Source organism: Taurulus bubalis (assembly GCF_910589615.1).
Source record: "Taurulus bubalis genome assembly, chromosome: 1".
NCBI lineage: Eukaryota > Metazoa > Chordata > Actinopteri > Perciformes > Cottidae > Taurulus > Taurulus bubalis.
Genome location: NC_136589.1, coordinates 769,359 through 781,730, shown reverse-complemented (window position 1 = coordinate 781,730; position 12,372 = coordinate 769,359). Strand labels below are relative to the sequence as shown.

General features: G+C 48.3%; 1 protein-coding gene across 1 annotated transcript in view; it reads right to left on the bottom strand.

The window, feature by feature from the left end:
- The window catches only part of ttn.2 (titin, tandem duplicate 2), a gene marked incomplete at its 5' end in the record, with an annotated part of 209,766 nt that overhangs the window by 163,793 nt on the left and 33,601 nt on the right, over positions 1-12,372 (bottom strand). The window contains 1 exon segment of the mRNA XM_079224802.1: positions 483-4,301. Coding sequence (XP_079080928.1) covers positions 483-4,301 — 3,819 coding nt within the window.

Genomic DNA, 12,372 nt, shown 5'->3' with positions numbered 1-12,372 from the left:
GGAACAAAGAGGTTGTGAAAGATGAAGCATTGTCAGGTTGAAGCCCTGGAAGCATGCACAGACACATTGTGGAGGAAATGGACCTGAAGAAATGTGACAGACCATGGGTTTAAAACAGAGGAACCTGTTGACACCAACATGCCAAAGTGACCATGAAAAAGAAAACATGAAAGTTACCTGGAGACCAGGATCATGACAACCATTATAGCAAGACGCTCACTGACTACAGAGCCTTCAGCTAAGCTTGCATGGCTGTGACGGTTCTGGTCTTCAGGAGGTATTTAACCACACAGGGAGGTGGAACAAACAAGACATGGTGGGTTAGTACCATCCAGTGCTCTGCTGAGGGGGTTCATGCCGAGCTATGAAATGAATATAGCGACCGGAATGAAAGGTGTCTTGAATGAACCGATTCATGTGATTAGTGGTTCTCAGAGAAAGTGGATGAATGAATGGCACATGAAGTTGTCCTGTTATCAAACCTCTTGAGACCACAGTGAGTCTTGATGATGTTGTCGTCTTGCCGGTTTCATTCTCAGCCTCACAAACATATTCTCCTTGATGCCTCTCCTTGACAACTTTGTGGATAACCAGTGTGTATGTGTCGTGGTCTTTGGAACACTTGAACTCTTTGCCAGATTTCACCAATTGCCCATTGAAAAACCAGTTTACCTTTGTGATGTACTTAATGGTGGTGCTAAAAGTGATCGAACTATCCTCGTCGACGGATAAGTCTTCGAGGGAGGTGACTATTACAGGGCTTTCTCTCTGTTCTGCCCTGGATACTGATATCTCCTCTTTAAAGATCTCCTCCCTGTGCTCCTTCTGGATGCTGACATCCACCACCTGTTGGGTGGGGACGGTGCTGGGGGGCAGGGCGGCGGTAACAAATACCGCACCTACATCTTTCTCTGTGCTTTTCACCGTCACTGACCTCACTTCCTGCCTCGACACCTGCACCGACTGCTCAAAAGACATGTGAGACTCTGTGGAGACTTTGATCTGGGATGAGATGGACTGTTCCATCGCTGCGGACTGGGACTCCTGCACCACAACCTGTTGCTCAGCGGCAGCACATTCAACTGACATTTTAGACTCTGTCTTGAGAGCAGCCGCCTGAGATTTAACAGCAGTGAAGTCCACTGCACTCTCCGCCACGCTCACGGTCTCTACCGTGGACGACAGCATTTGCTTAGAGCGGGCCGAGGCGACCTGCGCCCTCTGAGGTTGGTCTAGCTGCATCGTGCCCGGCTGTTCTGAGGTAAGAACATGGGCTTCCCGGTAAACTATGGAGTGGAAAGCTGCCTGGAGTTCAGTCCTGAGGTCAGCTGTCTGAGGGTATTTACCCTCAATGGCCAGAGTGATCTCCATGGGGGCACCTGTTGTGGTGATCAGGTATGTAAACATGGCCCGCTTGGGCTCTCTCTGCACCTTGACTTCCTGTAGCTCTACAGGCTGCAACCGGCCCACCACGTCAGCCAGTAACACTGGCTGGTCGCTGGCCGTCGCAGACTGAAGAGCGTCTCTGAGCTGACGCCGAATATTCAGACTGAAGGGTTTCGGGATCTGAATCACAAACGTCATCTCTTTGGGAAGAGCTGCGCTGTCTTTCGACTCTGATGCCATAAGGGCCATTTTCTTCTGTGTGGTGACGACGACTTGAGTGGACTGAGACTTTGTGATCGCCTGAGACAGCTCACCAGTCAGCACTCGCTTCTCGTCCATCACTATAGACTGCCTGACCGACTGTCCCTCCTGGATCTGAACAGCAAAGTCCTGCTCGGCTGCCTCTAGAAGGACACTACTCTCAGTGGAGATCTCCTTCTCCTCAATCTGGATTGGCTCTGTGGGAAGTTTTGGCTCTACGGCCATCTGGCAGGTGAATTTATCCACAGCTGTCAGACTCTCGGTGTGGCCCTCCAGTAAGGCCTGACTGTCGGCCACACTGGGGACATGCATGAGGTTCAAGCGATCCTCCTTCTGCACCAAAGCTCGCTGCTGCTTGACGTCGGAGGTAAGCGGCGTCTCCTTCGGCAGCTGCATGGGCTGGAAGGAGAGCTGGAGGATGTTTTGAGGCCTGGGCTCGGTGCGAAGCTGAGACTGAATGCCCGTCACGGACTGATCCAGGTTTGTGTGATAATCTGCCGTGAGCTCCCTTCTCTCCTCCGAGGTGGCTGCGTGCCTCCTCGTCTTTTCTTGTTTCTGCGCCGCCACCTGCTGGTCAGGCTTCTCCATTATGAGAATACCCTCTTTGGGTAGCGGCTCCACAGGTTGGGATGACTGGAGATGCAGCAGAGTAGGAGCCTCTTTCTGGGGCTTGAGGGTCATGGTGCTGGCCTTGGCCTCGAACTCTGACGTGTCCTCATAGACTACTGTCCTCTGCTCGTCCTGGATAACAGTGTGCAGCAGAGTGGGGCTCTTCCTGGCTCCTGCCTGCTCTGGTGCCGGTTTCTCACAGGTGAAGCTCCTTTCAGATGGAAGGAGGTCCTGGTCTGTGATAACCTGCAAGTGCAACAACTGCTCCCCTTCTACCTGGGACTGAATGGACATGGAACTGTCCAGACTTGGCAGCTGCTGAGTGGGCTCAGCCTGCAGCATGTGTTTCTCTTCATTAGTTAGAGCTGCCTTCATCACTCTGTCCTTGCAGAGATGGGCCGTCTCCTCAGCGGGCCTCGTCATGGAGAACTTAGTCTCCTTGGAAAGAGTCTGTTTAGACTCGCTGACTGAGGCCAAGACAGGTCGGTGCTGTTCTTTCCCTATAGAGGACTTCACAGCAGAGTCTGCTGTCGCTAGTTCAGTTGTGTGGCTCTCAGCAAGCACCCGTTTCTCTGCAGACTGGGCCGAGTATAAAATCTTAATACCTTCTTTAACCTTATAACCCTTCTCCTCCTGTGCTTTGGGGATATCCTGAGACTCCTCTTTGAGGATAGGCAGTTGTGACTCGACTTGATGCCCACTGATTAGATGTTTAGGTTCTGAAGTGGGCCTGACGGTAGCAGACTTCCCGTCAGCCAGAAGCTCTGTGCTAACAGTAGAAAGAGGGGTGAGCTCCTCGGCAAGAGCCGACATCACCACTGACCTCTTTTCTCTCGCTGCCTGGAGCTCAACGACCTCAGGGCTCAGAATGCGCTCGCAGTGCTGCTCTCTGAGGTCCTGGCTCTCTTCAACGGACGACGTAAACGCCGCCATGTGAAGCTGTTTCACAGGAACGGTGGAGACCTGAGGCGGGCGGGTGGGAACCACAGACACCCTCTCCTCTACCTCGTGAGACTGAAGCACTGCCGCACGGTGGGTCAGCTGCTCGCGATGAATAGTGGCCTCGGAGATTTCTAGTTCTCCGAGGGAGCCCACTTGCTCACTGGGAATGATCTGCCGGTCCTCAGTGCCGATGGTGTAAACCATCTGATCTGACCGGGCTCTGTCTTGGCCCGGCAGGCTGACCTGGTACAAGCGAGACTCTGTCGCTTGCTCCGTCGTTGAGACCTTGTAGCTCTTCTTCTGAACCGTCGTCAGCTGCTTGTGAGAAACAGAGACGGACTCTCTGAACACGACGAGCTCAGCGCTACACGACGCCTCCCCAAACTGGTTGGAGGCCTTACACGTGTACAGGCCGCTGTCTTCCTGTTTCACACTCTTGATATTGACAACGCCAGACCCATCCGAGTTGGCTATGACAACACAGTTTCTACTGGGCTGGATCTGTAACGCCCCCTTGAACCACTTCACATCAGGGATTGGATCCCCACTGGCTTTGTAATGAAAGGAAACCTCCCGTCCTTCTGAGCACCTTACGGGTTCGATCTGAACGGTGAAAGTTGGAGGTTGACCTGTGACCTTGAACATCTTCTCAACCCATTTCTCCGCCTGGCTAACATCTGACTTTTTCACCTCCAGGTATGTGGTGCATGTAGTCTGACCAAACCTGTTGGTGGCAGTGCAAGAGTACTCGCCCTCATACTCGGATGTGACCTTTGTGATTACGAGCGTGTACTCCTCCTTCTCCTCGATCAGCTTATAAAAGGAGGAGGTCTTAATGACCTTCCCGTTGTGAGACCACTGAACAGTCGGCTTTGGAAGGCCGGACACTGTGACGGTGAACCTGGCGGTTTCCCCGGAGGTCACGGCTGCTGGGGCGAGCTGGCTGAGGAAAACTGGCTTTTCTTTTTTCTTCTCTAAAGAGGAAGAGTAACGTTTGGCCTCTGGCTTGAGTTCAAGTGTTTTAGTTTTCTGTGGTAACTGGACACCAGTGGAGAAGGTTTCCTCTTGCTCTTCCACAGTGGTGACGATGGTGCTACAACGTTCTGTTAGGAAATATTGAGCAAGACTGATAACAATATCCACAACACAAAAGCTGTAATATTAACATTGACTTGATTAAAGGAATAATAAAGGAGGTGAGGGCTGTCCTTGACCACAGAACTTCTTAGTCCACTAATAGTCGCAGGGTTTTCTCCAATCAATCCATAAAATGGTTAAATTTAATGACATCCAGCTAATTTAGAATCCATACTACAAAGACATAATCATTCAGTTTACAAAGACCCCAATTACCTATTAGTTGACTAAATGATCAGCCCGACTACATAGAAGACATGTGAAGAAAGAGAGTAGATGCTTCATTAACATAAACATGTTGATGAAGCATGAAAAAATAGTTTTTTCCCCCAAACGGACTTCTTGACCTTTTCTCATCGAAAAAAAGTTGTTTAGAATTAAACTGTTTTGCTTCTTAGATTTCATTAATTATAAATTCATTATATAACAAATGTTTGGTAATTAGAAAAAGAAAGAAACATAAATATGTGAATGTATTGATACTATATTGATAATATATTAATATATATCTATCATACCAGTATCAGAACAACGAGTCCAACACGATGTCGGTCGTTTTTCACACCTGCATTTTGTTTTTAATGAGACGATTGACAAACAGAACAAGTAATTGTTTAAAAACAACTCCTCAGACTTTAACTTTACATCATTAATATTTTATTATATAAACTCTGAGACAAACCAACATGACGTCTGTACAAATAAACCATGAACTTCTATCTCGATGCCAGTCTACTACACATACACATATTTACAAGACATCAAATCTTATATTGAAAATTTTAAAAAAGTTTCACAGTATTATCCATTTTTAAAATTTGTACTACTTATGAATTAACAGCTTGCTTTATGCAAATCCTAAAAATGTAATTCACACTCAAAAAACTCAAAGAAATCAGAAAAAAATACTGCAACAAAGTTTCTAAATCACACGAGCAACAATAAACTGAGCACTGACATTATCACAATATAGCCTTGACTTCAAAGTGAATTCAAAGTGACTTATTTAAAACCACACCTTTTGCATTTTTGCACAAAACTGATCATTAAATGATTGGATATTTTTTCCTTCTGCCAGAAATGAAAGTTTCTTTTCCTTTTTAAGTCGTTTAAGTTATTTAGCAATTAGCAGACAAAAACATATATTTTTAAGTTTGTCCTGATTTATTGAAAATAGTCCCGGCGCTGATAATTAAAGGTGGTTTATGAAGTTTATTGAATTCTCATAAATATTTACTATATAGATTTAAAAAATATCTACCTCTTTTTGACTTTGTATCTTCTACAAACTCCTATTGTCACTAATTTAACAAGAAATACCTCAAATATCAATGATATGTATTTCCGTACAAGAGATTGTTGTTTCACACAACATTCCTAGTTGTTGTTGTTGTTGTTGTTACCTTCTGTAGTGCAACCCGATGTGAACAGCACAATGTTAGAAACAGAACAGTAAAGACATTACCTCATAATTCAATTTACCAGATAACAAAAGCAAACATAAACCCAAATCTTTTCTACCAATAATGAAAAAAAAAAAAACTGTTTACACAACAATATATAAAGACAAGCGTTAACACGGTTTTCCCCACATGACTACAAGCTGGTTGCACAAAGATAATTTAAACTTTTAAAAGCCTTGGCGTTTTTTTAGAGTGTGAAATGTGTTTGTTTAATTAAAGCTGTTCATTATCTGTTTCTTGTCGAGCAGCTTGTAAAGTTGTATTGGTCAGTCTGTGTTTTTTCTTGTTAATCTTAACGCACCGTGAAAACAAGCTTAAAGTCGTGAAGAATTAGCGACGTACAACAAGAGAAGGACAGTAAAGGTATCGTTGTGCCACCAGCCGGACCTCCAACCTCTAGAACACCTTGAGCAGCGCAGCGGTTTCAATGCACCCGGCCGTGTTGTGGATCATGCACCTGTACTCCCCAGCATCACTCTGGCTCACGTTAGTAATGAGCAGATTGAAATGGCCTGCAGTTTTCTCTTGGATTATACACCTGCTGTCAGAGACACTGTCTCCATCTTTGAACCACTCGGCGGTGGGGTTTGGTTTACCAGTAACGAGACACTGGAGGATAACTGGCGTCCCTACTGCTGCCGTAACGTTAGTCAAGGGGATGATGCACTTAGGAGACGTCTCAGTCACCTGGAACTGGAAGCTGCACATATCAGAGGACTTCCCTTTAAACTCTATCTTGTCATCTTTAGCCGGTTCGGCAAACACATCGAAGTTAACGCTCACGTATCTTTCTCCCTGTTCGCTCATTTCGCTGTCGGTCTTGGCCACCAACCTGACTGCCCGCTGAGACTCATCCGCCTCTTGCTCAAACTCAAACTCAAGCTCAATTTCAGACACTTGTTCGCTGTCAAACAAGGTGTTGCCGACCACCAAGTCGAACTTCTGCGGCTGGACTTTGGCGCTTCCCAAGGACACGGCGGTCAGCTCCCTGCCTCTTGACTTCCCCGAGAAAGATTTGGCGTTTAACACCACCAGAGAGGCCCGACACAGCGTCTCCCCAACAACGTTGATGGCCCTGCAGGTATACACTCCGCTGTCCTGCGTTGTGACTTTAAAGATCTTCAGGAAGTGGTTGTCTCCATCAGACGTGTGCAAGTATTTTTGGTTATTGTGAGGAATTTTTGTGTCACCTTTGAACCAGGACACGATGGGAGAAGGAATTCCCATCAGTGAGCACTCAAACATGACAATTGTACCTTCAGGGGTTTCCATGTCACAGATGGGATTGATGAACCTCGGCGGCATCTCAATGACCTCGAAAGCTATTTTCAAATCGTCATGCTCCTGGGTGACAAAGTCTACGGCGCCCTCCTCATAGATACTCGGTAACACATTCAAAGATATGATCATGCTCTTGTTGTCGGCGGTGTACTCGGGAATGGTGATGATCTTAATCTGTTTCTCAAATTCCTTCACCTCGTATTCATCCAGTTCTACTTCGAGCAGAATCTCCTGAGGGGAAGGAGAACGAGAAGAGTCATCTTCCTCCACGTCAAACTCCATCACATGCTGATGGGTGACAGCAGGTGGAGCAGGCATGTGCCTCACTTCCTGCGATACAACTACCACTAAAGCAACACTTCTGGCTTCCCCAACGTAGTTCACAGCCTCACAGATATATTCTCCCTGGTCCACCTTTTTAACGTTGTGAATCGTTAGCGAGATGCTATCGCCGTCTCTCTCCATCTTAAGTCTGTCGTCTGCCACTAGTTGCGTTTGGTTGCAGAACCACTTCACCTCAGGGGAAGGTAGGCCGAATACCTCAGCGTAAAACGTGAGCGAGTCGTTCTCAAACACTCTTTTCTTAATGAGAGGTTTGAGGAAGGCAGGAGGGATTCCCTGCACTTTCTCCTGAAGGGTTGCAAGGCCCAAAGACCCTATTCCCTTGGTGAGGTATCGAGTATCGTCCAGGTTTATTCCAGGAGGTGTTGTTTCGATGCCCTCATCACCCGGAGATAGCAGGAACTGAACAGGAGAGAAGAACCTCTCGCTGGAGTCTCCAGTCGAGGGTCGCTTGTGTTCTACAGGGGAGAAGGGATATTCATGAGGGGTCATGAACCCACCAGGGGTATCAGAACTTGGAGTGTTGAGAGACATTTGGGACTTAGGAGTGTGGAAGGACTGTGCAATTGGCTGCGAGACCCCGGTGGACGAGCCCGGGGTGTAGAACCTCTCAGCGGCCTCGCCCAGGTCTTCGCTCACAGTGCTACCAATCTCTATGGACATCTCAGACTCAGGAGACAGTGGTCTTCCCCAGTCTGTTGGAGGGTTGTAAAAGTCATACACAGCACCAAAAGTGACCTCTTCCTCCTCCATTGAGCCAACTGCTGCTGCTGCTGCTCCTCCAGCTACAGCTGCTAAGGCCTTGCCCAAACTACCCTTTTCCTGTAAAGATGCGACTGGGCCCTGAGGTCCAGCAGCAGCAGCAGCAGCAGCATCCTCAGGGACACCAAGCTTTTCAAATCTGCTGTCCACTTTGGGCTCGACAAGAAGCGGTTCAGGATTTGGCTTCACATGGACATCAATCATCTCATCTTCATCCTTGATTTCGGATTGTGGCTCAACTACATCAGCAGCCATTTCCTCTGCTTCTGTCACGTCAGCCAGGGACTCCGGCATAATCAGGAAGACACCACTGTCCATAGAGGGCTCTGGGATTAAAATCAGCTCCTCCCCTGCTAGTACCATACTGACAACTTCACCCTCTCTGTGAACAGAGGAAGACCCTCCAGTTGCACTTTGTCTCTGAGGTTTGAGAGGTGCAGAAATAGTTTTTGGCTTAACGGCTTCTTCGGCTGGAGCTGAAGTTCTAACAGAGCGTTTTACTGCAGGAACCTTTTCAGACTGGAAAGGAATGAAGCTGCTCGTCCTGTCAAATGTGGGCACAGTGTCCTCCCTCACCATCTCCTCTTCCCACGCCTCCATTTGTGGAACTAGAGCAGGTTTCTGCGCTTTAGGCCTGACCAGGTGTGGAGACTCCTGCACTTCCTCCACAAACTGTTTAATAACTCCATGGCTTTCTGCAAAAACTGCTTCCTCTTCAACGTCACCAGATATCACTAAGATCTTGCGGTCTCCCTCCTGAGAGGAGGTGGTCTGGGAGGTCTTGCCAGAGACAAGTTTGGATGCTACAGGAGTCTGGGAGGAAACAGATTTTCCAGAAGCAGGAATAGTTTGTGTGAAATCTGATTCGGCTCTACAAGCAGCAGCTTTGGGAGAACCTGGATTTGCAGTCCGAACCGCAACAAGTCTGTCATCAACTTCTGCATGCATGGTGTGAGGTTCAAGTACTCGTTCCTGCTGGTCAATGGAAATGGCCACCACAGGTATATACTCCTCAGGGAAAAGAGTCTCCTTTCCCTGCTCCTCTGGAGAGGGGGAAGTCAGAGATGCAACTGGTGAGTCCGATTCAAAAGCTTGTTTGATCTGAGAAACCTTGATCACAGCGGCAGAAGCCGGCAGACCACAGCCCGATACAGTCGCCGGCTCTCTCGAGACACAAGGTCTGGCTTTTGGGGCTTTGGCCACCTCCGATGGCGCTTGTGAAATCAGGGGTTTATCGTTTGACTGACTGACACTATCGTCAGCTTTGTGGAATATAGCAGGTTTCTTAACGTCCTCAGTTAAATCAATGGGAGACCTTCTCACTCTCCCAGACGGAGCAAAAGCACCACCCTCTGAGAATTGCAAAGGCTCTGCACCTTTCAATGACACAGCAGAGATGCTTGTAACCTCTCCCATTGGATTTCTAGCAACACATTTGTACACTCCAGGATCAGCGTATGTAAAATTGCTGATATACAGCCTGTACACTTTATCATCGACCTCAACTCTGTATTTTCCAGCCGCAATTTCGAGGCAAACGTCATCACAATACCACGTGACCTCTGGGGCAGGTTCCCCTGTGATTACACACTCCAACACAGCAGTGTGGCCCTCAGAGCAGAAGGTATTATTTAATTCGCTGACCACGTGAGGAGCTTCACCAGCCACATCAAAGGAGAAAGTAAATTTGTGTTTGACGGTCTGAGAGGCTCCGTCGTCGCTTGGCACATCTGAGGTTTTCTCCGTAAAAGTCGGAGGTTTGTCCTCACTGACTTCCTCCCTCATCTCAGGGAGAGGGGTAGCGGCGGTGATTCTGATTTCTACAGGGGAAGAGTTAAAAGATTCATCTGAGCAGCGGCGTCTGTGGATCACCGCCTGAGGCACCTGTAGCGTTGCCTTGGCTGAATCCGTGTCAGCCTTATGTTCAGCTTCAACCGTACGCTCCTGGTTTTCTTCTCTTTTCTCTCGCTCCGCTCTAACGACCACCTTCTGTGTGGAGCCAAACGCTCTCATTGCCTTTTTGCCAGAGATTTCAAGAGTGCCGCTGCAGATGGACTTGCCATGTTTATTGGATATGACGCAGTCATAAGTCCCCTCGTGGTCTGTTGTTGGATAGAAGACAGTGAGCTTTGATTTGTTGGATTTGTTCACAATCTCATAGTCGGGGTTGTGGGCTAACGGGTGGCCATCCTTGAGCCAGGTGACTGTGGGCAGAGGGTCACCCTGGAATTGGCAGGTAAACTCTGACATCTCACCAATTTTTACTTTAACTGAAGATATTTCTTTCACAAATACTGGACGGGAGCATCCAGTATCTCTTTCTTTCATCCACTTCGACTCTTGAGTTTGGGGAACTCCCTCTTTCAAAGTGGACTCCTCTGGGACTCTCCTCTCCTCCTTCTTTATAGCTCCGAGTTCAAGGCTTTCTGCACTCATTTCACTACCCCACTTTAAGCTGAATGATTTTCCACTTCTTTCCTCTGTTCTTGCACCTCCAAAATCTTTCTGTTTACTCGATTCACTGCTCTCCCTGGTAGTTCCCGTCTCCTCCCTCTGCTCTCGGGGCTCTGACTGGAAGCATTGGCTGCTGGATTTATCTACAGTCATTGTGTATTCCTCCCTGCTTCGCCTCCTCTCAGCCTCTCCTCCCATATCTTCCTGTGGACTCTTGACTGAGGAAAACTCTCTGGAAGACTTATGAGGGCTCTCATCCCAGGATGAAGCAAGTCCATATCCCTCAACAGGAACACAAGTATGTTGGGTTGGAGAGGATCCCTGAATTGGTGAAGCTTCGCAACCCGCTCCGTCTTTTGCAGAAATAGATTTGAAATCGTACAAGCTTTTAGAAGGCATGCCGACTCGTTGTGGTAAACCAGCAAGTGAAGGAGAAGACTCAGGAGGAGGAGGCGGCTCGTAGCCAGCGGCGTGTTGAAAAGGTGGAGGTTGCTTTGTTGGCAAGGCTCCACCAGCAACAGTTGCCAGTGGAGGTGGAAGGTCAGTGGGTTGGGCTTTGTGATGAAAGCCACCACGATGGGGTTCAGGAACATGGGACTCAAACAGCAGCCCGGTGCCAGGCTGTTTGCATTGATTGTCCAAAGCCCACTCGGATTCCAGTTCAGCTACTTCCTCTTGTTCGACCCCATCTTGTTGCCATTTCAGAATGCGCTGAGCCAGCGCTTCCTCCTCGCTGACAAAGTACTCGCTGTCCCTCTGCAGCCTCGTTTCACGGCCCTCTGTCGGCAGATCACCCTCATTAGCAAGCAGCTGGTCTTGAAAACCAGCAGGATCAGACTCACTTAAAAGGAACTTCTCTTTAGCCGTTTTTCCTGGGGAGCTCTTCTTGCTGCGGACCACTTCGGGATGTGGAGTTGATTCCAATGCAGACAAATCTGCGACATTTCCTCCGGCCTCAGTGGTCTCTGCCTGGATCTTTGAGTAACCCTCCACCCAGTTGGACTCAGGCTTCACAGCTTGCTCTTGTTCCAACAGAACATTCTCTTGCCATTTCATTATCCGCTGAGTCAAGGCCTCCTCTTCACTGACAAACTTCTCACTTTCATTCTTCAGCTCTGAGATATTCTCTCTTGACAGCTGGAGCTCACGCTCTTCTGTCGTCTTCTCAAACAACATCTTCTCTGCTCTGGCTTTCGTTCTAGGCAATGACTCAGCTTCCACTTCTTCTGCTCTGGATTTTAGTCGAGATGCTGGCGCCTGCATGCATGTTTCCAATTCTACTTCGGGTCTGGCTTTCATTCTGGGCTTGGGCACGGGGGCAGCGGTTTCATCCTGTTCAACTCTATCTTTCACTTTGTGTGCCTTTGCCGTTAACATGGTACCCTGGTCTTCAGTTGCCCTTTCCTCCACCACCTCCTGCTGGCTGTAAATGCGCCCCTGAGGCTCCATGTACCGAGTCTCTGCCGGCGTGGGCGGATCGGTTTCAGGGTGAGGGGTCTCCTCTTCTGACATTCGCATACCGTGCTGCCATTTCCTGATGCGCAGGGCGAGGAGTTTTTCCTCACACTGCATCCGTTCAGCATCCAGACTCTTCTCATACTGAGCCCTCAAAGACTCTCCTGCAGCCTCCTCTTCATGCGGATCAGCTGCTTCTGTCGGTACAGCTTCACTCAGGAACCTCTCTTTGTTCGATTTGACTTTCCTTGGCCTGGGGGACTCTTTTAGTCTCTGCTCT